The sequence below is a fragment of the Crinia signifera genome, chromosome 3 (assembly GCF_055691185.1).
Source record: "Crinia signifera chromosome 3, ASM5569118v1, whole genome shotgun sequence".
NCBI classification, from domain to species: domain Eukaryota; kingdom Metazoa; phylum Chordata; class Amphibia; order Anura; family Myobatrachidae; genus Crinia; species Crinia signifera.
Window position 1 is genome coordinate 283,143,540 of NC_139219.1, and position 26,932 is coordinate 283,170,471.

Below are 26,932 nucleotides of genomic sequence, written 5' to 3' on the forward strand. Positions count from 1 at the left end.
GGCAATTCCAGATAATTAACAGATCGAATATGGATTGTGATGGAAAATGCTCTGGAAGATTGCTGCTCTCAGCCTCCCTGCAATGGTATCTTCCAACCAAACCAGCAGTGCCCAATATTATCAAGTGGCTTCCCCTAAGACTACGTTCTCAATCTGGAAAGTGCTCCAGAGTGTGGAGTTCCTGGAAGTAATAGAGATCTGCAACTTGCAGCCCACTAGCATGGGGTCTTTATTGAGAAAACTATTTGAAGAATGAACTAACTATTGTTCAACTGGCACATGGGCAAGCTACAGCTATATCCACTGCAGTTTTGCCATTGCCCTATCCTCCAGCTGTACAGTACAGTCACTTCATAGATGGTGGATCCATAATCAAATAAACAGCATCTGTACCATCATGATATTATAGGATGCTACTGGCTTTTCTGTGAATATTTACTGAGTTAGGTAAAAACGTATATACGAACATACTTGACTGTGGCAAAAAAGTGCCCTATAGGGACATGGCTGCATATAAAACTTATTTGGTTGGCGTGGAAGGGGAGAGTAGAGGTAACAGGCCAATGTGTGCCAAGCAGGACAGGTATGAGAAAATGATGCATACAATAGATGTTAGCAATAGCTTTTATTTAGTTAATGAACAAATATCAATTGTTGAAGTTCAGACAGAACATAAAAATTGGAGAGCAGCTAACGAGGAAATGTACAAGAAGGTGCTACTCCCCATAGCCGGTGCCTGGATATCTGGTCTGTGGGACGATGGAGAGCCAGCTGCAGTATGGCCGACAGATGAAGGAAACTGGTTTGGTCACTTAAATACAGTTCTGACTATTACATATTAGTCAGAGAGTTCATCATCTAGGTTTATGTCTGTTGTGTCAATATCATCTAATTCCATGTTGTCCAAATCCTCCTCCAAGTCCAAGAAAGTCTAGGGGAGGAAAAAAAAATATGTAGACACACAGCAAAGATTAGACTAACACCTGATGACATAAGCAATCCTCCAGACCGCTGCAGAAAACACTTAAAATACCATTAAACACAATGTAATACATTTATATTAAATAATGGAGGTACAATATATTACTTAACCGTTTTGAGTGCGAACGTTGCCGTGAGCGATCCTCAAAATATCCACTAAAAATGCCAGCATAGCTCACAGCGACTGTTCTCTTAGTATAAATAAATAAAAATACAGCCAAGTAAATCTATTTAAGTTTAGTTAAATATTGCACACAAAAAAAAAAAAAATGCACTAAAAAAATAAAATAAAGCAGTCGCTTTGAGCGGCGCTGGTATTTTTAACAGATATTTGGAGGATCTCACAACATTGGCACTCAAAGAGTTAGTAAAAGGTGGGTTGCTTGGCAATTGTCACACCTATTTGGACAAATCCCCTTGGCACTCACAGGTTTCATATCAATGTGAAAATTCTGTGCAGCTAAAGCAGCGTACTTACTGGGGAGACGGGCAGCCCAGATTGTGCGCACACACTGGGGCGACTTTATTGACGTCATTAGCATAATACAGTATGCTAGCAATATTGTTAGGTTACTTGTGATGTTTGTGTATTACTGGGCATAACTGCTACGGATTCTGGTATTTTATTTGGAATTCCCACTACTGCTGCTGTAGGTTATGGGGTTACTGGTAGTGTAAACTGCTAATACACTAATTGAAGTACTAACAAAAATGTAACATCTATTATTGATGTTTATATTTACTTATTTTAAGTAAAATGAAAATACCAGAAAAACATGATAGAACCCGTTATACCCGTTTCACACTGCAGCTCTAAAACGGTATATTGATGATTTTTTTGCCTTTTTAAATGGTTAGAGCTGCAGTGTGAAAGCACCAGTTTTAAATTACCGGTTCAAGAAAACCGGTAATTCAAAACAGGTAAAAAGAAGGGTCCTACACTGTTCAGACCCGGGGAGCAGGCATACAAGCTGGCAAGTACCAGGGGAGGGGGGTATATTACTGGATTACCGTTTTTGTACCTTTCACAACGGGTTCAATGTGAAAGGCACAAAAACTGTAATTAACCAGTAATATACCGTTTACAACACGCAGTGTGAAAGGGTCTTTATGGCTCAGACCCGTTTTAAGTCCCGTTTACAAATACCGGGTCTTTACCCATTTGTGCAGTGTGATCGCATTAGAGTGAGTCATAGACCAGGGTTGCCTATCTGACCCTCTCCTACAGGGAGAAAATGCTCTGTTCCTGGGATTCCCTGGTAATGTAGGATTGCCATCTCCTGTGGGGAGCTAGGTAATTGATAACAAAGGTGTTTCACCACAGGTGATGGCAATCATACATTACCAGGGAAGTCCAGGAACACAGCATTTTCTCCCTGAAGGAGGGGGTCAGGTAGGCAACCCTGTCATAGACCCATATATAAACTAGAACAGTGGTTCTCAAAGTCGGTCCTCAGGTCACCAACAGGTTCACTCATTACAGACTGACACATTTTAAGAGATCCACAGGTGGAGCAAATTATTTCAATTGATTCTGTAAGGAGGACCGACTTTGAGAACCTGTGACCTAGAAGATTGTCCACCACTTGCACAGAAGCCAAAACTGGTGGCAAGAGCAACAAATCAGAGAGCTGTAGTAATCATCTACCCATCACTCACCTTATCTTCTGGGATTTGGGAAGATGGTATTACTGGGGCTGAAGGCAACGAGACGGGGACTGAAGGTGCAGGAGCTGCTGGGGGTGGGGTTACATCTCTCTCTTGTTCCTCTTCCTACAACAAATAAATATAGTAATCATGTACAAATGGAGAATTATACCACCCAGTCCACCTACCAAGACTTGACACATTTTATCCTTATTCATTTAGTACAGAACACTACTGCTGTAACTATGAAGGGAGATGTCCAATCAGCTTCTAGCTTTCAATTATGCAGGGCATTGTATAAAATTAACAATAGAATCTGATTGGATGCTAGTCAAATTCTACACCTGTCCTCTTTAGACTGTTTTCTGTACCTTCTCTTATATCCTGGTAGATATGGGTGACCTGCTTGAATCATTTATGGGTTAGGACTTATGTCTTTTAAGATACAAACCTTTTAAAAGGTTCCAGCCCTGATCCTTTACTTTGTCAGTGGTATAAATAGCACAGTAAACACTTGCTTAGACTTTTCATCAGGGTAGTAACCCTCAGAAACGCACAATATTGTAGATAGATGGCTAATTGAAGGCTATAGCTTTTACAGCAGATTAAGGGGGAGAATCTCTAAATCAGAAATGCGGTAAAAACCCCGTTATCTGGGTTTTTACCGCATTTCTGTATGCTCTATCGTGCCCCTCCGCAGTGGCAGCGCTGCGGAGGGAATCGCCAGCAAAAGGCCTTTTGCTGACTATTACCTGTTGAAGGCTTTGGGCTTCTTACCGCAGCGTTACTGTGAGGGATCCGCAGATGGACTCCCGGGTCGCAGACCCGGAAGTCCAGTGCCGGCACCGAATCGCAAGGGACAGCCCTTATAGCAAGAGCTGTCCCTTGCATTAATAACTGCATTAGAGCATATGCCGTTATTAAGAATGCGGTGGCCGGCGAAGGGGGGCGATAATGGGCAGCGGATGTTAGAACATCCCGCCCTTTACCAGTAATCATGTGCATGTTCCCATGCTGGATTACAATTATGGATTACAGTTTTACAGGTCATGTCATAGAACTCACCACTGCCGCTGGCTCATCAGATGGCACACAGATGGATACTTTTGCTTCATCCAGGACGTTCCGCTCTTCATTTGGCTAGGATGACACAGATTACGTTACCATTTACTAAAGAGACAGCAGGATAAATCCTTACATGCAAAGTCACCAAAATCAGCGCACAGCGTATAAACGGCAATAGGGCAAAGTGACACATTTCACCACTGTGAGAAGAAACATTACAGTTGTTAGGCAACCTTCTATGTCACAGGCAATGTTCCCTCTAATTTTACGAAGGCTGTGTGCGGCAAAAGATATTGGCTGTGCAACTTTGGAAGGAAATGTAAATTTTTGTGCGTCACTTATATATAACTGGAAAACGACGTTCAGCATTTGTGTTAACTTAACTTCAAAATGATACTAAACATTGCTGCTTTGTGCGCTCTGTTGTAATGTCTGTGCGCGCGCACATGCGCACAGCTTAGAGGGAACACTGGTCACAGGTTATATTTGTATTTTCAATGTAAAATTATTTAAGCATGATGTTCATGTGAGACATACAAATGACACGTGTTCTACTCACAGTCACATGGCGATATTCGGTAGCCGGCCTGAGCGCGCTGCTGTTCTCCTTTAGAAACTGCTCTCCCACAAAGGCTTCCTTTAGGCCAGGGAAGAGATTCTCATACTCTGTTGGATCTGCCAAGGAGTCGGCAGCTTTCTGATTGATTTTAGATAGGTTCTCCTTCCATAGCTTTACCACCCTAATAACAGACAATGGCATCATACATCTCAGTGATGGCAATATCATCCCTTCCACAGAGCACTGTATTGATACTCTCTCATGGACTAGAACACCAAGCATCTATCAATTATCCCATATCTGTTTAATGAGAACCTATTTTTTTAATCTTCTGTATTTGTGCATGGCAATCTCATGGCGCCCACACGGCGCCCACACATGCACACAACCAGTCACTGGACCATACTACTTAAGCACTTTTTTGCACCACAACATCTCTCGCTATGGTGTTAATATTGGCTTCAAATACAGGTCTTGCTATAGCAAATTATTCTTACTAAAAATACAACAATGTATCATATTACCGGGACACCTGGCTCGGCAGGTAGGTTCTTGCCAAGAATGCAGCTTCAGGGAGACGACCAGTGGAAATCAGAATTTCCAGGCATGTGTCGAGCCTGGGAATAAAATAAATTAGTGAGAACATACAGTGACACAAAGGGGGCAAGTGAGTCAGCGGCGGAAGCAGGTGGTGTTGGCGTTCCAGCCGTTTCCAACTTATGGCCACCAACATTGCAGGTCGTGTGTCCCACAGAGCTGCACGGAAACATCTGCAATGTTGCTGTATAGTAATTCTCAGGACAACTATTTCTATACTTTGCCATCGCACATCCCCGGGCACTGCATATGGGGCAGAGCTTGTGAAATATAAGGGAATTGTGTACTAGTATTTGCAATGATACTTACGGAGAACCAGGAGCTACAAATTAATAAAAAAAACAACAACAAGATGCGGTACAGTGGTAAGAAAAGCCCTGCGTGCACTTACTTCCCAAGTAAAAAGTAGCTCAGAAAAGCCACATTGTTCTTCCCATCTCGCTCAGCCCCTTCTGCCAGCTTGTTTACCATGGTGGCATTTCCCGAAGACGTAGCTAACAGCAGGAGACCTCCATAGTCCTGGGCATTGTGCAGACATTCTTGAGCAAGCCCAAACTGGCATTTGCTGATGGCCAACTCAGCCAGCTGCTTCCATTTCTGTTCAGACTACAGGGTTCAGTAAAAAAAAAAGGCTTTATTTTGAAGAACACAGGAGCAAAGCAGGCAAACCGTTACTCCCTACCCTACTATTGAAGAACACAGGAGCAAAGCAGGCAAACCGTTACTCCCTACCCTACTATTGAAGAACACAGGAGCAAAGCAGGTAAACCGCTACTCCCTACCCTACTATTGAAGAACACAGGAGCAAAGCAGGCAAACCGCTACTCCTTACCCTACTATTAAAGAACACAGGAGCAAAGCAGGTAAACCGCTACTCCCTACCCTACTATTGAAGAACACATGAGGAAAGCAGGTAAACCGCTACTCCCTACCCTACTATTGAAGAACACAGGAGCAAAGCAGGTAAACCGCTACTCCCTACCCTACTGTGTTCTTCAATAGTAGGTAATAATAGACAAGAATACTGGCACAGACTGTATGAAAGCACCTCACCTCCGCCTCTACTGCCAGCTGGTATGCAATCTTCAGCTCGCCCAGCTGCAGCGCCAGCTCGAAGCGATGCTCAGGATCAGTAGACACAGCCAGTGCCTGTTGTTTGAAGCCCTGCAGAATGAAGAACAAGTGAGTAAGAGACAAAACAACTCTTGTAAAACAACTGATGCCTAATATCATACTACTTCCATAGAGAACAGTCTGCCCATTACTGCATAAATAGAAGATATTCTCACCTGTTTCTCCAGAAAGTGGGCTACACGGGTTCGCTGTTCTTTGGATATGGTGGGAAGCACTTTGTCAGCCATGCCGAAATCTCTTCTCATAACAGCTGTCTGATACTCTAGAACGGACACCAGCAAAGAATAGCTGACGATATTCAGTTCTTTGTCTCCCAGATACAGGCGATTATCTTTAGGGATATAGCCCAACAAATACATGGTCCTGAGGAGAGAATGAGGATGGAGATCATATAGTGACACAACACGCATAGCCTAAAGTGTATGGAGATCAAATATATGCTGTGTACAGAAATAACAAACACGTCAAACAGAAGCGTGCAAACCAGAATGTGTGTCTGCCAGGTCGGCTACATTGCAAAGGCCCATGGGAAAGAACTTCCAATGACCGGATTCTTTCTTTAGGCTAAACTGCAAAGTGATTGGCCGCCATAAAATCACATTACTTTCTGGCTTGTATGGCTGTATCACTGAATGAGGAAATCCCTGGTTCAGTCCAGGCACACAAATATTACGATAACCAATACCATTTTTTGTTTTTAGGATCATCAAAAATCAGATCAGAATGAATCAACCATTGCCAATGTGAACCCATTCCTGGCTAATGTAGGAATCTGTGAAAAACGTGGTCATTTTTGGCCAATTTAGAGGTAAGAAAAGACTGAATATTAACGTTATTGGCTTAATGTCCGGGTTAAAAACCTGCAGCCAACATATTTTTATATTCAGTTACAAGACCAGTAGAAATAGGTGGTAAAAGATGTGCGACATGTATGTAGGGGTGTTGTTTTGATGGGAAATGCGTTTTTGAGCTTGCAGATGGGAGTTTCAAGGGTTGATTTACAATTTTAGACTAATTTACATATAACACAACGGTACTTGTTTCCTAGCACGGCCACAATCGCGGGCATCGTGTGCCTTAACTTTAAGGCACGCGATGCCCGCGATTTCCCCATAGGCTTCAATGTTAAAATATTTTAACATTGAAGCCTATGCGCGTCCGACGCGATGCCCCCGATTTCTCCATAGGCTTCAATGTTAAAATATTTTAACATTGAAGCCTATGCGATGGACCCGATTTGTCCATAGGCTTCAATGTTAAAATATTTTAGCATTGAAAATGAGTGCATTTAACATAGGAAAAAATGGGAAATGGCCCAATATGGGCCATTTCTCATTGGGTATGGCCCCGGCATATGTGTGTAAAAAATAATGGCCCCCCATTGTGACCGCCACCCCCACGATTGACGCGAACCCGAAGCGTGGCGAGCGCAGCGAGCCCGCGAGGGGCGGCGGTGCGCGTCCTCCGACCTTTTCATTCCCCTACTATCCACGTCGGCGTGGAGTTGAGAATATAAAGTGTGGCGAGCGTAGCGAGCCACCGAGCCCGAAGCGTGGTGAGCGCAGCGAGCCCCACGAGGGGACGCGGATACCTGTCAAGCCCACGAGGGGCGTCCCTCGCGGGCTTGACAGGTATCCGCGTGCGCTCGCCACGCTTCGGGCTCGGTGGCTCGCTACACTATATATTCTTAACTCCACGCCGACGTGGATAGTAGGGCCATTTACCTTTTTTTTCTATGTTAAATGTACTCAGTTTCAATGTTAAAATAATTTAACATTGAAGCCTATGGAGACCCGATTTCTCCATAGGCTTCAATATTAAATTATTTTAACATTGAAGCCTATGGAGAAATCGGGTACATCGCGTCGTGTGCGTTTTGGTATGCACCCGACGCGATTTTTTCCAACACGACCACCACGATATAAATCGTGGTGGCCGTGCTAGGAAACAAGTACCAACACAACTTTCAAAATCACTATAATGTACTATAAAATACACTTGCTGGCTGTCAATGTTACATAATTAATGAACGTTCCACACTCCAACCCTTTGCATGCTCTGCTCATCACCACTCTCACAGCCTGTCGCGCTGCCTTGCCATCTTATTTGCCATTTTTTGGTGTTTCATAATGAAGGGGGTTATTCAGACTTGATTGCTGTTGGGCAAATTTGTAATCCGTTCGAATGACTGCACATGCGCATAGATCATGGCGTGCATGCACTGGCCCAGGTACAACAGAAATAGCAAAAAATATCTATTCGCAATTTGACAGACAGGAAGTCGGCGTTCGGGGAGGTGGTGAACACCGGATGTTTTTTGCGAGTGGCAGAAATCAGTGTCTCTGTCACGCAGTTGTGGAAGGGCCACACTTACATTTGCACAAACTGGAGAAATCATTTGATGGTTTGGGAATTGCTTAAGGATGTGCGACAGGATAGCGGATTGTGAGAATTTTGCACTTCACTGACAGATTTGCACCGGGCAGGTCTGGGCGGCGGCTATCTACTCACAGTCATCTGCAACTTTGTTGATGAGCGATAAGGTTTTAATTAGGCCTGAAGTCACTACTACTGTACAAATCACAACAGTCGCACACTGCAGAATTAATATGCTACGTTCACACAATGCATGCAACTTGCACAATGCATGAAAATAGCAATGTAATACACTTTAAGAAAATAGCTTGGGCAATGTAAACCAAGGAGCACTGGGCATAGAACCTACAGCTTAATTAATTGATCTACTATATTTAGTATTAAAACCTCCAGGAAGGCCACTGACCATTTGATTTGGACCGAATATATATATATATATATATATATATATATATATATATATATATATATATATATATATATATATATATATATATATATATATATATATATATATATATATATATATATATATATATTCTCCAAAGGGACCGGCACTCCGAATAAACCAATAAGTACCTGGTTGCCTTCCCTCAGCTCCCGTGGTTCCAGGATTTAACAAGAAGAGTCCAGGATTGTTAAATCCTGGAGTGCCGCCCTACAAACATTGCTATATATATATATATATGAAAAACCTCTTTTTCCTGCACCTTGACAAAGGGGCTAGTCCCCGAAACGTTGGACCGCTTGAATACACTTGTTTCAAACACCCATTGAGTGCCGCTGTCTGAGTATATATTTCTATACCACCTGGCTATATATATATATATATATATATATATATACATACACACACACACACACACATTGTAGGGGCTCTGCACACACTAAATTAACTGATAATAAATAGTGGAGATTTGGTTCATGAATTGATCAATGCATTTAAGCCTGCAGCCGCCGTCACGGGACCCCACCTTTCTGCAGGTCCTAGCACTATCGCTCAATATGGCTACAATACACATAGCTATCACATCAATGTTTGATTCAAACATTGATGTGATAGCTATGTGTATTGTAGCCATATTGAGCGATAGTGCTAGGACCTGCAGAAAGGTGGGGTCCCGTGACGGCGGCTGCAGGCTTAAATGCATTGATCAATTCATGAACCAAATCTCCACTATTTATTATCAGTTAATTTAGTGTGTGCAGAGCCCCTACAATGTCTGTTTAAACAATGTGGTCACAAGCCATAGGGCACCCCAAAACTAGGAAAGGTGAGTGCCAATGTTTAGTGTATAATATATATATATATATTGTAGAAGCTCCCCTGACCGAATTATATAAGAGAAGGCTGTGGAACTACAATATCCACAAAGTTAAAAGGTCACAGACCCCTCCCCCTCATTGTAGCAGTTTATATCAAATAAAAAACAGCAAAGTCTTAAGGGGCATACACATGTAGAGATCTGTGCTAAGCAATTTTGCTAAGCAATTTTGCTGGTGTAAAGATCTCCTATGCAGAGCACATACACACGCAGAGATTTGTGCTAAACAATTTTGCTAAGCAATTTTTCTTAGCAATTTTGCTTAAGCAAAAAAAGGCCGGGTAGTTGTTCAGAATGAGAGATTGCGATCAGTATCTCTCATTCTGTACACACAGAGAGATTTGCAGTCATTTGCTAAGCAATCTAACTAGATTGGGACTGCATGCACTGAGTTAGTTAGCAAGAGATATTTAATCTCTCGGAGCATACACACGGAGAGATCTGTGCTTACTTTCTAAGCAATCTAGTCAGATTGCTTAGAAAATAGCACAAATTTGCTCCGTGTGTACACCCCTTTAGTTCACTATAAGTAATCTGGTCAGTCTCTACCATCTGTCTCTGTAAACTTAGGGGTGATCATTGATGCAGAAACCTCACTCACCTGTCCAAGTGTGCAATGGTAACAATCTCTCCTCCTACATAATAGTTCAGTCTGTTTACAGTGCTGGTGTAGATGAAACAATCTCCAACCCATAGACCAGTTTTCACTATCTCCTGAATCTCGCCAAGCACCTGGGAAGTAAGAAAAAGGATCCCAGTGACGGACTTGATACAACCTAATAGTTATCTTTCACCTGGTTTACCAGAATTTACATTCCGCAATTTGTAAAATTAGAATGGTCTGTACACAGTTAGAAAACACTTTTCTCTAAACGGGAAGGGTATGCTTCACATTCCAGTAATGGCATCTGGGGACAGACTCCTGCTGATATTGGTGGGAGGAGGTCAATATAATGGCATCAGACCGATCAAATGCAAAAGGGTTAATAAATGTTTACATAAAATATTGGTTTCCTATAGTTATATGCAGGCATGCCAACATCTGCTGCGATGTCTCAGCAATGCCAGGTAATTTATATGACCCAGACCTTTACTATATAACACTGCAATATACTGGATTTACAGAAGTCTCTTAAAGCCATATGGTTTGTCAGATGTGTCAAGTAACAAAACGTAAGTACTGCATACCTCAAAAGCATCCTCTATGCCATCCTCAGAGACCCCCTCGTGCGTTTCTTGGGCGGTAGCTACTTTCTCAGACATGTATTTGAGGATGAAGAAAGATTCCTCTGTAGCGATGCAGACCAACTCTCCCGAGTCAGACCAGAAGATCTGCCATACAATAAGAATGGTTATAGCGTAGAACAGAAAGCACCACATATTCCCTCTCACTTAACAAGCTCTATACAAGTCTGATCATGTACTACACTGTTGCTGTATTCTGCCTCCATTCACAGAGGTTGCAATATTGCACCGGAAGTCACGCCAACTCACGTGTTTAGGCTGAATCTCTATCCTCCGGATAAGCTCAGCATTCTCCCAGTCATAGAAGGCCAGACCATTAACAGACCGGACTCCAAGCAGAAATCCCCCATAGATACCTTAGGAGAAAAAAAATCCACAAACTTATTGAACTGAAAGAAACCACCATACGCTTAGATGGCAACAGTAAAGCATCATCATAACACTACAGGGGTAACATTTAAACTTAAGGCCAGATAGATCTGTATAATGTACTGGCTCAACTAATCCCTACAGTGGCCCACAGCTTACGGAGCCATTATATAGTAGTCTGATTAGGTTCCCCTTGACTAGGACCCCAAAGCTACTTTAAATGAATCAAGGTAAGAGTTGGTTGTGAGACTGCGCACTAAGTGCAGATGTGCGGGGTTAGCTGCTAGAAAAGTGCAGAAGATCAAACTGCAGAAGTAAGAGATAATTGAAGGAATTTCTGCGCTTTACCCCTATATATAATGATAAATGGACATGAAAGCTTATTTCTCAAAAAGCTTTTTATTGGTGCAAAAAACAACAAACAAAGTGATATAGACTGATCAGTGTCAGGTATATACAGTGGATTGAAAAAGCACGTAAGAATGTCTGTGTCACAAAGCTGTGACCTTTGATGCTTAATTCTGAGCAGTGAGGGCTGGCCTGTCCCGGTAACCTGCTGAGGGTATCCCCTGGGGCTCTCTAACTTCGTCACTAATGATGTAATGCTGGTTGGGACGGTAGTTAGTCTGCACGGTTAGGGGTTCAGTGGGTTGGTCGGGACGGTCAGGAGCAAACTGATCAGTGGGGGGGGGGTTTTGAGTATAATTGCCCAATTCAGTTCCTGGTGTGGAGGACTGGATAGGGTGAGCGTGGTCCTGAGGCAAACGGTAGCGGGGGTAAGTACAGTACGTTGGTGGTTGGTGAGCGTGTGCGCTGGGTGGCACCGGAGGACGGCGTCCCTTACCTCGGGTGGTGCACCCGCGCTGGCTGTGTCTCGGTCCCTCGTTGCTGGCGGCTTGCTTCTGTTGCTGGAAGACCCGGGCTGCTCCTGCAGCTCCGGGTACACGGTGCTTCTACGCTGGCTGGTGTGACTTCCGGGTCGGGCGATCTCGCGAGATCTCGTCCGCCGGGAGCGTACCTGTCCAAACGGAGCTCCGTGTGCTCGACTCCTCAGGGTTGGAGGAGACTTGGGTGTAGGAAAGTATGGGTATGTCTCCGACGCGTTTCGGCCCGTGGGCCTTCTTCTAAGGAGTTAAATTTAACTCCTTAGAAGAAGGCCTACGGGCCGAAACGCGTCGGAGACATACTCATCCCAGTACTTTCCTACACCCAAGTCTCCTCCAACCCTGAGGAGTCGAGCACACGGAGCTCCGTTTGGACAGGTACGCTCCCGGCGGACGAGATCTCGCGAGATCGCCCGACCCGGAAGTCACACCAGCCAGCGTAGAAGCACCGTGTACCCGGAGCTGCAGGAGCAGCCCGGGTCTTCCAGCAACCAGCAACAGAAGCAAGCCGCCAGCAACGAGGGACCGAGACACAGCCAGCGCGGGTGCACCACCCGAGGTAAGGGATGCCGTCCTCCGGTGCCACCCAGCGCACACGCTCACCACCCATTAACGTACTGTACTTACCCCCGCTACCGTTTGCCTCAGGACCACGCTCACCCTATCCAGTCCTCCACACCAGGAACTGGGCAATTATACTCAAAACCCCCCCCCCCACTGATCAGTTTGCTCCTGACCGTCCCGACCAACCCACTGAACCCCTAACCGTGCAGACTAACTACCGTCCCAACCAGCATTACATCATTAGTGACGAAGTTAGAGAGCCCCAGGGGATACCCTCAGCAGGTTACCGGGACAGGCCAGCCCTCACTGCTCAGAATTAAGCATCAAAGGTCACAGCTTTGTGACACAGACATTCTTACGTGCTTTTTCAATCCACTGTATATACCTGACACTGATCAGTCTATATCACTTTGTTTGTTGTTTTTTGCACCAATAAAAAGCTTTTTGAGAAATAAGCTTTCATGTCCATTTATCATTATATATAGGGGTAAAGCGCAGAAATTCCTTCAATTATACTTTAAATGAATGTTCCACAGTTAACAGAAACCAGCATTGCAGACTTCAGCCCAGGAGAGGTTTCAAGTGTAAAAGGCGCTTCAATGTATTATATTGGTATAGGTCTTTATACTGAAGAGGCGGTAGGACTTACTATATTGCAGACCCAAATGACAATTTCTGCACTGCTGGCTAAAAATATTGGTTATCCCAACATGTGGGATACAGGGAGGCTTTCACCAGAGTTATGGGTTCACATGAACTATCCTGGTGGGTCCCCGCTGAGAAATTATGCATTAGAACTTCCTGCACTAAAACACCAAGTGCAGTCCTGAAAATCCCAAAAGACCCGATTCAGAGGTGCACATAGTGGTGATCCCAGACACAAACGGACAATGTTTTCAGTGTACGCATACGACAGAGTCAAACTGCCCATGAGCTCCATTGGTTACCGCACAAAGACGCAGATCCATACAACTTTGTTTTAGCAATTGGTTACCCAGTTGAGGAAGTGCCCCGACGCCAATGGCCATGTTCAGACAGAGAACCTGCTCCTCCATAGGATTCAATGGAGAGACTGATTAGCACACGTAGCAGTTTGGCAACTCAGTAGGAAGCCAGCGGTTGCAGCATTATCAACAACACAATAGAAGCTGTGGAAAACAATGGAGTCACCGCTGCAACTACGTGATGTGGCTTCAGCCTTCCCTATACTAAGGCCGGTGCGCCATCAGGGATTTGGGAGAACACATACTTTTGGCTGACTTTGGCGTGGAGTTCCACAAGTGAAGAGTTAGACTAACCATTACCTTTATACAGTTTCAATTTAGTATTGCACCGTCCTTTATCAGTTCACCCAGGTGGGGGAAATGTATATGTACCAATGTGATCCACAAGAAACACATATTGCGGCAATGCCCTTAGACATTTCATGTGAGTACCGTGTACACAAAGGCACTGTTCACATTCCTATAATGTAAGGTTTATAAATGAGAAAGAAAAGCCTTTTACAGACAATGCCTATGCGAATTTCCAGGGACCGACCTTCTGCTCCGAAGTCTGGTTTGAAACTTTTCTTCTCCTTGAAATTTTTGAAAATCTTCACTACACTGTTGCTTTCTCGGATTGCGTATCTATAAGTGACAAATGACAATGTTTTAGTATTACCACATGAAGTAGCAGCACCCGGGATTCTTAATAATGTAAGAACAACAAGAGTGATGCGGAGGGGAGAGAAAAGTGGAGGTGCACCCACTAAATGGGTCACTGTCCAAACAATGAACATCATCAGTGGCCATATAGAATAAATTACCATTCAGGAAGTGAGAGGAGAGCATTATAGTTCTGCCCCCTACCTAGATCCCAAGTGCTTTGCTCCATACATGTTCCTCAGATCTTTTTCATGCTATGGACCACACTTAAGTGCAAATCCAGTTAAAGGGTGCAACTATATCTCAGGACAACCTATACTGTAATATTGCTTAATTGGGATGAATCTTTTTGAACGTTTTGAATGCAGTAAAAAGAAAGTAAAAAAAAGTTTATTAGGTACTTGTGAGTTATCTGGGCGTCCGATTTGGGTACTTACGATTTGCATGCGATATCGCATACGATATCGCATACGATATCGCATGCGATTTACGATTTGCATGCGATTTAACATGCGATTTGCATAAGATTTGCTATTCATTTCATTACCCCACTATCCCCAAAGTGTGTCTATCAACGTGAACCCGAAGCGTGGCGAGCGCAGCGAGCCCGCGAGGGGCGGCGGTACGCGTCCTCCGACCTTTTCATGCCCTACTATCCACTAGGGCGTGGAGTGAGAATAGAATAGTGTGGCGAGCGCAGCGAGCCACCGAGCCCGAAGCGTGGCGAGCGCAGCGAGCCCCGCGAGGGGACGCGGACACCTGTGAAGCCCGCAAGGGCACGCGGATACCTGTAAAGGTGTCCGCGTGCGCTCGCCACGCTTCAGGCTCGGTGGCTCGCTGCGCTCGCCACACTATTCTATTCTCACTCCACGCCCTAGTGGATAGTAGGGCATGAAAAGGTCGGAGGACGCGTACCGCCGCCCCTCGCGGGCTCGCTGCGCTCGCCACGCTTCGGGTTCACGTTGATAGACACACTTTGGGGATAGTGGGGTAATGAAATGAATAGCAAATCTTATGCAAATCGCATGCTAAATCGCATGCAAATCGCATGCGATATCGCATGCGATATCGTATGCGATCTAGTACCAAAATCGGACGCCCAGATAACTCACAAGTACCGTTTATTACTTTGCGGTGACCTAACATAACTTACTCAGAGGAATCGTGGGCCCACGCAAACTCTTGTGCAGATCCAAAGCTCTTGTTCCTCAGCGCCATGGCTGTGTAGATGATGTATTCTCCGTCTCCACACACCACTACAAACCTAAAACAAGAATGGAACAGGCTGCTCAATATTTGTGCCACGCAAGAACAAAACGTAAGAAGCCGGTCTCTCTGCACAAAGCAGCTTCTGTCACACTGGCTACATATAGTATATCTTCTAGTCTTGTCCTCACCTCCCATTTGGGTTGTGTTGGATGGTCTGGGGATAGATTTCACAGCTGCCCATGTCCTTCACGGCTAGCGGGAGCCTCTCTCCGTCTTTAATCTCGGTTTCGCCCATGGCTTTAAGGTTGGCCTGCTGTACCTCAGAGTGCTTGGCCCAGATGATCTTTCCATTTGCATCCATGGACATTGCTGGCTCCTCACGACCCAACTAGAGATAAAGAGGTGGTTTACAGTCACAGAGAAAGGGGAAGTTCATAATAAGATCTAAAATCCCTTATTGTTTGCAATGGACCCTAAACTTAACATTTGCCAGAGTTTAACCCAGCATGTCTTGTGTTCACGACACTAATTACCATACATACAGGATGAGTGTGCAACGATTTGAATAGACAAAAAAAAAATATGTAATGACGATCTTCACGGCCGTTCTATCTTACTAAACCTGCAAATGGTAAATGTTACGGTGAGCTGTGGAATTCAAAGAACTTTATAAACCAACTGCATGTAAACTGGAAGAGATTATGCTTATTAAGTAAATGGTCTACTTGCTTATAGACTTCATTAGATCAGTCATTTTTATTTGCAATCACCAATACTTTTGTTTCTCACCTTAACAATGATGCTGCCCTCATCATAGCCCAGTGCCACGTTGTTGGAGCCCCGGAGGCCAGACACACACCAGACCCGTTCCATGCCATAGTTCAGAGTACTCTCCAGACGGTAAGTACTAGAATGCCAGATTCTCACAGTGCCTAAATAAAAATACATGTGAATTATGGGAAGTTCCTTAAAATGGACGGTTTATTACAGGAGGTAGGGTACAGATGGCTCTCTAAGAAAAAAAAAAAAAAAAACATAATTTCCAAAAGTATGTGACTGTGAAATATATATTTAAATTTCCTTGGGGAAAAAAATAAATAAATAAAAAAAAAGAGACCTTAAAGGGAAATTTTGTGCTGATATTGAAGCGGTTGCTCCCCCCAAAAATGGCAAAAGTAATAAAACGACTAGGAGTTAAAAAAATGTTGTGAGAGGTGAGAAAAACATACGTACCATCTTCTGAACCGGTGATGATAATGGGGAGCTCAGGGTGGAAGCTGACACAGGACACATTCTGAGCATGGCCTTCCAGAGTCTGAACACACGTTTTGTTCTGAGTTAAGAAAAAAAAAACAGAAGAATCCCATAAGGTTAAGTGTACACAATCAGTGTTTTTAAAACACCTAGATACAATTGTATTCCTTTTTCCACCATAGAAGTGACAGAAATGATGGGGGAAACCTAGGATGTGGTCTGTTATGAACTATAGGTGTACTTGATAAAGAGCAGGTTTCGTGATTCAGTACATCCCTTGTTCAGTCCCTATGTCAGAAGTACAATGGTTATAAACAGAGTATCAGCCTCTATGTATTTGCCATGCAGGTACTGTACTCTATGGAAGAGCTGCACACGATCACAGCCAGAAACATAAGGGGAAATTTATTAACACACCAGCCAATCAGCTCCTAAATATCATTTTTCAAACCAGCAAGTAACTTGACAGTTAGGGGCTGATTGGCTGGTGCATCATCACTGGCCACTTTATCACTTCGCCAGGCTTAATAAATCTGCCCCACGGTCTGCAATTCAGGTAAAGAACACAACTAAGAGCAGATTGTGTAAGAACTTGCTGAAATTAGGGACCGATGATTTCCTCAAAATATACACAAATTCCTCACTCTCCCATTGCTAGATATACTCAGATTTGCAGTGACAATGGTGTAATACAGGGCACTGGCTTACTTGTTACAGAGGCCAGGCTATAGAAGGATGTATAATATTATTAAATGCATGCGATAGTGACTGACACAGACAGTTCTTTAGTTTCTGTTTATTCCACATAAATCAGTGCGAAATAGCAGACTCATCATCATCTCACTGGCTTCATCTGTCTAAATGAATATAAATTGATTAGACAGCACATTTCTATGCCATTTATTGTAGGCTCACCGACCTGGTAGTCCCAAATCTTCACAAGTCGGTCATCTGCTCCAGAGATGAGGTAGGGTTTGTCACCTCCGCTATAATAGTCAATGCAGTTAACCCCTTTCTCATGTCCCTCCAGGGTGAAGTTGGGGGAGGACGAACCGAGCTGCCAAACCTATGTGCAACAAAGATGTGGTGAGAGAGTGATTTCAGAAAGACAGTAAGTAATCCACACAATACCAATAGCCCACAGTACGGCAAAGTACAGCACGACGCAGTGACAGGCACAAGGCTGGCTTACCTTTATGGTACGGTCCAGTGAGGCACTTGCAAACTGGTTATTGTCCTTTGGATTGATGACAATCTGCATGACATAATGTGTGTGTCCCTCAAACACCTGGGAACAGGACCATTTCTTATCCCAGTCCCAGAGCTTAATCAGCATGTCATCTGCCAGAAATAGGAGGAAATGTATTGTTAGAATCTTCTATTGTCCAAACAGCTTTGTGACCAGATCAAGGACAGAATAGACAATATGAAGAGAATAAATAAGTGGTGGGAATATCTTTATAAACTAATGGGGAAGCCTCAACTTGCTCCCATATCTTGCACTACAGTGTGTATTTGAGGACACAACTAGTAAATTCCCCATGTAAATGGAGTATGACTAGGAGTATAGTATTTGTTTGCTTTATTAATCTTTCTCAATCATATTCATCCACTAGAAATTACACTTCCCAGAAGAGAGACATCATCTCTAAACTGTCATCCCGGAACCTACCATACAGTAGCATTAGACTGTGCTCATGCACAGTCTAATGCCGGGCAGCATCTGAGTGCCTGCTCAGACGCTGCCTGGCTTCTCTTGTACCCGGCTGTACGACTCTGCGCAGCGTGATGTGTTCAGAGGTCACGCTACCGCAATACCGCTCCCAGCCACACCGGCCCATGTTAGTAAAGGTCTTGCTGGCCAGGGTGGTTTTTGTATTAGGGAAGCCAATCCTGGGATCAAGCATTTTGTAATCCCAAATCCTGGGATTGAAATCCCAGATTCTGCGACCTTCACCAAGGAAATCAGTCTACATAGGCTGTGTAATGACTTGAATTGTGATACTGAACAGCAGAGTCTACATTTTGGTTGGCTGTCTGGGGTCATGATAATGCAAGCCACAATACACCCCATATATTCACATTGACCTTCTATGGGTTCTCCCAGAGACGGTGTTGAAAAACAAAGCAATTATGCCTTTATACTTGTCTAACACCTGACTAACTTCTACTGTCCTTGCATCTCCCATAGCACAGGTCTGTATACATGCTTAGCAAGGTCTCAGAAGTCTTACCACTGCTGGTCAGGATGTAAGGCTGAGTAGGATGCACAGCAATGCAGCGGATGTAATCAGAGTGAGCCTCGAACATGTGAACCCTCTCCAAGGTGTTGTAGTTGAACACTCTAATCTGCATATCATCCTAAGAGAAGAGCAGAACAGCGTCATACACAACACTTGTCTCAGAGACCTACAGCACATGTAGTTACTGTGGTAAATGCATATAGGTCACCATTGTATTTACTGAACAGAGTCAACAAAAACTATTTTGCTTATTCACTTTATCAATTCAATGGGGGTTATTCAGAACTGATAGCTGTTCTGCAAATTTGCACAGTGACCGATTATGGAATGACTGCTCATGTGTACAGATCGCAGTGCACATGAGTAATGCCAAACTGCAACAAAATGCTGCAATTTTTTTTAATCATAAGCCGGCCGCTGTTTCACTGACAGAAGGGCCTTAGGGGGTGGTAACCGGGTGTTATCTGGGAGTCTTAGGGAAATAGCAGGCATGTCCAGGCATTTTCAGGGAAGGCTTGGGACGTCAGCTCTGGCCTCGATCCGCCTGAGTCGTGAAAGGGTCAGGGTTACGCACAGACTGGGAAGCGTACTATGATGAATGAGTTGTGAACGGATTTGCAGCCGTACATCGATCGGCAAAATTTTCACAAGCCGTTTGCAGACTTGCATAGAGCGGGTTTTCACTCTGGTGGGGAGGTGGTTATCTGATTGCAGGACGATCAGCTCTGAATAACCCCCAAAGCATGCATCCAGTTGGCACCACCTAATAAGAGTTCAATGGTTTTGTGTAGAACTATAATACTTCCCCCTGCGGCTTATTGCTAGGAATTCTGGCGTTATGGTCTGAATGGATCCAAGATGGAATATCTGATAATAATCTGGCCAATATAAATTAGTGATGAACTACAGAAAAATATACAGGTTCCCACTCACTGCTCCTGAGACGACCCAGTTCTTCCTGGCTACAAACTTTGCCGCTCTGACAGGCAGATCACATACTTCAAAAGTTTTCACCAGAGTCTGAAATAAAACAAATAAATATTTGAGCTGTATCTAATGTGCAATAGTGTATTGTATTCATGCAGCATAAGGTTATATCGTATTACCTGGGTGTCGTGATTCCATACACATACGCTGCCATTGTAAAGACTCGCCAGCATCCATGGCTCCGTAGGATGTAAATCAACACTTTTTACTCTGTCAGACCGAGCGGTCAGCTTCCGCTTTATGTCAAGTCGCAGAGGCTGAAACGATAAAAAAAAAAATACACTTTTTCAACTACAGAATATGAAGGAGGTATCCAATTTTCTGCTGATAAAAACAGCCTGATACTGCGAATTATGATTATGACCGACCATTATTATTATTGTGGCATCCAATTAGATGCTGTTTTTATCATCCAAAAAAGGACCTGCAAACATGTGATGACACATGTGATCCGGGTGAAGCTCCCAATCCAATGTCTTGGCTCTGACGGCTGGCTATAACAGCTGAGGCCCCCCAAAGCATAATCCCTAAGTGGGGGCATCATGGCTAATTGGAAAAAACCAAGCAAAGCTATTAGCAGCTGTAAATGACCACTACTAATAGGATAACCCCATCTCCTCCATGTCACTCATGTTTTATACATTTGCATTATTCATTCTGCTGTTGATAAAGTAAATTACCCCTGGTACCAATAGTAGGGCACCATACATCTTCCAGATACAACATTATTTTGCAGACCACCTGGCAGGTCAAATGCATCAGGTGACTCAGCAGAGATGACATCACATCACATTTAAAAAGAGCTCAATAGGCATGAATTGTGATTGGCTGCCGGCGGTTTTGACACATACCGGTAATTCTGAAACAAAGCAATCGATAACAATGCCAATAAAAAGAATAAAAATTGGCCAACACATAGGTATAAATATTTGGGTTGGTCTGTCCCGTTTGTACCATGCGCAATGGGAGCCAGGGTGTGTGACCCACAAAACAACATCCACCTGTGACATATGGAGAGGGCAAGTTTATAGGGGATGCAGTTACAATCCCGGCGGTCGGAATCCCGGCGTTCAGAATCCCGACCGCCGAAATGCCGACACATTCTCCCTCCGTGGGTGTCCACGACACCCCTGGAGGGAGAATAAATTAGTGTGCCGAGCGTAGCGAGGCACCGGGCCCGCTGCGTGGCGAGCGCAGCGAGCCCGCAAGGGGGGGCAATCCATGTCCCCCCCTTGTCGGCATTTCGGCTGTCGGGATTCCGGCGTCAGGATTTTGAACGCCGGGATAAAATGCGGTATCAGGTGCAGGGCATAATTTTACTCTCCGGTAATGGGCGGTATAATGCATCATGCCCAACAGGTGCAGGTAGCAAGGTTGGGGAGATGGCAGCCGTCACCACACTGTAAGACGCATGCCCTAAATTTACTGCAGTGCAAGCACACCTCTTACACCTGTCATCACTACACTTGTTGGTAGGTAGGTATGTATGTATATGTTTGTAAAACTTGTTCACCATTTAACTGTAATGGAACTGCAAGTCCCAGAATACCCTGCTTATGTCTATTCCAAATCTACACTGTATACAATGAGGGATTTGCAGGCTGGCTGTCATGCACATATAAGCTGTTCCCCCTGGACTAGACCCATGAGAGGCCGCAGCGCCCCGGTGTCACTCACCATCTCTCCGGTTCCTCCTATACGTTGCTACTGCCTCTCACTGACGTGGAGCTTCCGGGAGTCCGGGCAGCAGATCTCGCGAGAGTGGCCTTTCCGCTTCCGCTGTATGATCAGCCTCCGCGACGTGGTGCGCCATCTTGTGACTGGCAGAGGGAGGAAGACAGTGTGACGTGGCGTTATTATTGCCCCCGCCGCGGGCGCGAATCCATGCTGTGACTGGCAGATATATGACATCACTTTCTGGGTGATATATGAATGAGGTGGTGCTGCTGTGTGGCTTGGGATTATCGGTATAAAAGAGATCCATATGCTTAAAGTGATGCTCACTGAACTGTTATTAAATATGGAAGTTATGGTGGATATTTAGTTTTCAATAAAGCACTGGGTTGCCTACCTGACCCTCTCCTTCAGGGAGAAAATGCTCTGCACCTGGACTTCCCTGGTAATGTATGATTACCATCACCTGTGTTGAAACACCTTTACCTAGCTCCCCACAGGTGATGGCAATCATACATTACCAGGGAAGTCCAGAAACAGAGCATTTTCTCCCGCATGGAGAGGGCCAGGTAGGCAAGTATGCTCTGCAATAATGCCTGATACATTCTTCAGCTTAACAAGACAAAGTGAATGTAACTGAAAGTTTGCGCGAAAGCAGCTGTAGGGGTTTTTTAAACTCGATAGGACTAACACCAATAGTCCTCAAAGATCAACAGAAATGTGATTATGAGTTCCAACAACAGTCCACAGCTCTGAATATAAAAAATGTGAAACATTCTCAGCAATGCTCAGACTGCACAAGACTGATTGACAGCATGGAGCAGAGCAAGGCAGAGCTGAATTAGCAGGACAAACCAGGGTTTCTTAAAAAATTCCATATCGGGGAATCCAAGCCTGTTATATTACAGGAGGATTTGAACATAAAGAATGGTTGCCTACCGAGTCTCTCCTTCAGGGAGAAAATGCTCTGTTCCTGGACTTCCCTGGTAATGTATGATTGCCATCACCTGTGGGGAGCTAGGTAATTGATATGAAAGGTGTTTCACCACAGGTGACGGCAATCATACATTACCAGGGAAGTCCAGGAACAGAGCATTTTCTCCCTGAAAGAGAGGGTCAGGTAAGCAACCATGACATAAAGATACCTTGATGTGCTTGGCTCCTGTCTTAAACAATGTGAGTGTGGTACGTCCTTTTCTGTGGGATTTTTTCTTGATTCTTTAACACAAAGATACCTTTATGAGCTTTCTCCCTCCAGGGCCGGTGCAAGGCACCGGAGCGCCCCAGGCGAGTCGGGGTGGGGGCGCCCTGGTGCCGGGGGGGGGAAGGTTGGTACCTGTGTAAAAAAACTTGCGTCCCTGCTGAGTGCTGGTGCGTGCAGGGGTGTCCGTGCCGCCGGGGGAGCCTGCGGCGCTGTTATTGTGTATAAGCTTGTCGCGGCCGGCGGGGTCCCTACAGTGAATAGAAAATAAGGTACTTATGAGTTATCTGGGCGCCCGATTTTTTGATTGTATGCCTTAAGTTAAGGCATACAATCAGATGCGATGCGATATCGCATCGCATCGCATGCGACCATCGGATGCGATGACCCGATTTTTCCATAGGAATCAATGTTAAAATGGACAGAGTCCATTTTAACATGGAATTCAATGGGAAAAAGGGGTCCTCTTCATAAACCTGTGGCGAGCGTAGCGAGCCACCGAGCCCGAAGCGCGGCGAGCCCCGCGAGGGGACATAGAATACCGTTCGCTCGCCACGCTTCGGGCTCGGTGGCTCGCTACGCTCGCCACAGGTTTATATCCAACTCCATGCCTACTTGGATAGTAGGGGTATGAAAAGGACCCCTTTTTCCCATTGAATTCCATGTTAAAATGGACTCTGTCCATTTTAACATTGATTCCTATGGAAAAATCGGGTCATCGCATCGCATCCGATGGTCGCATGCGATGCGATGTGCCCGATCCGACCCGATTTAGAAATCAGGCGCCCGGATAACTCATAAGTACCGAAAATAACTAGCGTTTCCCGCGCCGCCGCGCGCATAGCGCTAGTTATTTTCTATTCACTGTAGGGACCCCGCCGGCCACGATAAGCTTATACACAATAACAGCGCCGCAGGGTCCCCCGGCGGCACGGACACCCCAGCACTCAGCAGGGACGCCGGGGACGCAAGATTCTTCACAGGTACCACAGTGCTGGGGGTGAGGGGCGAACTGCCGCCCTCCAGGTGCCGGCGCCCTAGGCAAATAACAAGAGCTGCCTAGTGGTGGCGCCGGCCCTGTCTCCCTCTCCTTTAGATGTGAGTGGGGGTACGCTAATACATACCTCCCAACATGACCCTCTCCAGTAGGGACAAATGCTCTGTTTCAGGACTTCTCCCTTAATTATGATTGCCATCACCTGTGTTGAAGAACCTTTCTCATCAATTATCCTGTTTGAAACAGGTGATGGCAATCATACATTAAGAGGGGAGTCCAGAAACAGAGCATTCTGTCCCTCCTGGCATGGGTCATGTTGGGAGGTATGCTAATATATGAGTCATTTCATATTATTTACACATACATTGGAGTTCTGTGAGTGTACATTGTCTCCAGTGATTTAATAAAGAAACCTTTCCTTCTATCCATCAGAGAGTGCGTGGGGATACGCCTATACCAGTGGTAGCCCACCCTAGCCCTCGAGAGCTACCAACAGTTCACATTTTCCAGACAACCTAGCTGCTGCACAGATGCACTCATTAATCACTGACACATTTTAAAGATACACAGATGGAGCTAATTAGCTCACTTGTGATTCTGTGAGGAGACCTGCAAAACATGCACTGTTGGTAGCTCTCGAGGACTAGGGTTGGCTACCCCAGGCCTATACTCTTAAAATTATTGGAAGGGTCAAAATCAAAAGAAACCTTTATGGGAACATATAATTTATTATTGATGTGAGTAGAGGTACACCCCTCTAAATCAGATTCCTGATGGTATACAACCTAAAATAAACCTTTTGATATAATACATTTATTACATATACGTGTGAGTGGGGTACGCCCTCTTTTTCACAGTCTTAAGGTGGCCATACACACACAGATTTATCTGCAGATCTGGCTGGTTGGAACAAAAACCTGGTTATGGATGAGAGCAAATGACAGTTGACCATTTGCTTGGAAATGCTGGAAGACAGAAACACAGAAGGCTGAATAAGCCTGAGGTGACATAAACCACTGAGGGTTCTCCCAGGGTACACTCTGCTGTTGATCACATGCTATTGTAATGAGGATGGGCACAAGGCCTATCAGAGCAGGGGGAGGGTTTAGACAGGGTAGGAATGATCACGAGTTTAGAGTGACCTCCCTCTGTTCAAGAAGCCCCACCCACCCTTCCCTATTTCTCTTCCTCTTCGGCGGCGGTAAAGAACGGTCATTCTTTAAGAACTCTGTATGTGTGTAGATAGTGGGGTGCACTCTCCCTCGACATCGATTGTCATGGGCCATGCTTCTGTCCGGGGAATGGCCGTCACCGCCAGGCCTGGTGGCTGACCAGGGAGAGTGGTCACCCAGCGTTGTATGTATGCTTAGTGATCTTTAACCCCACCTTTCCTATAGTGACCGTTCTTTAGTGCCGCCACCATTCATAGTCTTAGTTAATTGTCAAAATAAATTTGACATTCTTTTTGAAACGCCAGCACTTTGTGTCGTGTCTTTATTTTAAGTTAAGTTATATAAGGTTTAGAGTTAAGTTTGTATTTAGGTGTATCAACCGTAGGGGTGGGCCAGGGGGATACCCGATGGTGAGTTTATGAGAAACTGTCACTCATCCATAACCATGTTTTTGTTCCAACCAGCCAGATCTGCAGATAAATCTTACTAGTGTATGGGCACCTTAAGAACACTTAAAGAAATAAAAAAACTTTTGATTTGGATTTCTCTTTAATCATAAACTGTATTAAACATTGGCCAGTATTCAATGCTCTGGATTCACCGCTTTTTTCGACAAATCGGGCTGTTTTTACTCTCTGCGGTGAATGTTTTCACTAAAAATCTGATTCACCCTATTCAACGATCACTGTTCGCCGAAAGCGAAGAGTGAATGCTGGCCAATTCTCCGTTTCATGCTCGCTGCAATTCGCTGGTGTATTTCAATGGGGTTTTGAATCTAATTCGCCCAGAGTGTATTCAATGCTAAAATGGAGAACTGTTTTCACCATGATTTTCGCTGAGTTTCTCCGTATTGCATTCGCCATCTTTTTAAGGTGAACTGGAATGTGTTCTTTTAAAATAAAGGTTTAAAAGTTTTCTTTTTATTTTTGGTGTAAAAAAATCAGTTATTTAATTATTTGAAGGGTCTTGCTATTTTTTTTATTGGACAAGCATCACATAAATATATATATATATATATATTTTTTGGTACTTGTGTTCTAGCACGGCGCCCATCGCATCGCAGACCATATCGCATGCGATGCGACGCGATATCGGCCGATGTTGTACAATGGCATACAATTTTAAAATTGTATGCCATTGTATATGGCATACAATGCCATACAATGCGATGCAATTATAAATTGTATAAGCACCCTAATGGGTGCTTACAATGGTTAAATGCACCCCCACGCCACCCCCAAGTATAAACGTGAACCCGAAGCGTGGCGAGCGCAGCGGTACGCGTCCTACGACCTTTTCATACCCCCACTATCCACGTCGGTGTAGAGTTGAGAATAGAAAGTGTGGCGAGCCCGAAGCGTGGCTAGGGGACGCGGATACCTTCACAGGTATCCGCGTCCCCTCGCGGCCTTTACAGGTATCCGCGTCCCCTCGCCACGCTTCGGGCTCGGTGGCTCGCTGCACTCGCCACACTTTTTATTCTCAACTCCACGCCGACGTGGATAGTGGGGGTATGAAAAGGTCGTAGGACGCGGACCGCCGCCCCTCGCAGGCTCGCTACGCTCGCCACGCTTCGGGTTCACATTTATACTTGGAGGGTGGCGTGGGGGTGCATTTAAGCATTGTAAGCACCCATTAGGGTGCATAAAAGCACCCATTAGGGTGCTTATACAATTTAATATCGAATATGAGTTAAAATCGCATCGCATCGCATGCCATCGGGTGTATGGCATGCGATGCGATTCGATTAAAAAATCGGCCGACTAATTATTGGGGCGCCGTGCTAGTACACAAGTACCTATT

At 44.7% G+C, this 26,932-nt stretch overlaps 1 protein-coding gene across 1 annotated transcript; it reads right to left on the bottom strand.

Annotated features, from left to right (window-relative positions):
- Window positions 1–610: 610 nt before the first annotated feature.
- Window positions 611–21,920, bottom strand: COPB2 (coat protein complex I subunit beta 2). Its single transcript, XM_083178304.1, has 22 exons — window positions 21,763–21,920; window positions 20,205–20,342; window positions 20,032–20,118; window positions 19,090–19,216; window positions 18,048–18,196; window positions 17,775–17,921; window positions 16,835–16,934; window positions 16,391–16,533; window positions 15,790–15,989; window positions 15,546–15,656; window positions 14,286–14,374; window positions 11,179–11,285; window positions 10,873–11,016; window positions 10,286–10,416; window positions 6,139–6,346; window positions 5,903–6,013; window positions 5,241–5,455; window positions 4,777–4,869; window positions 4,253–4,433; window positions 3,694–3,768; window positions 2,641–2,754; window positions 611–931 (listed from the first exon to the last, which is right to left on the bottom strand). The coding sequence occupies exons 1-22, from the start codon at window positions 21,763–21,765 to the stop codon at window positions 839–841; spliced, it is 2,766 nt and encodes a 921-aa protein (XP_083034430.1). The 5' UTR covers window positions 21,766–21,920; the 3' UTR covers window positions 611–838.
- Between the last annotated feature and the right edge of the window lie 5,012 nt (window positions 21,921–26,932).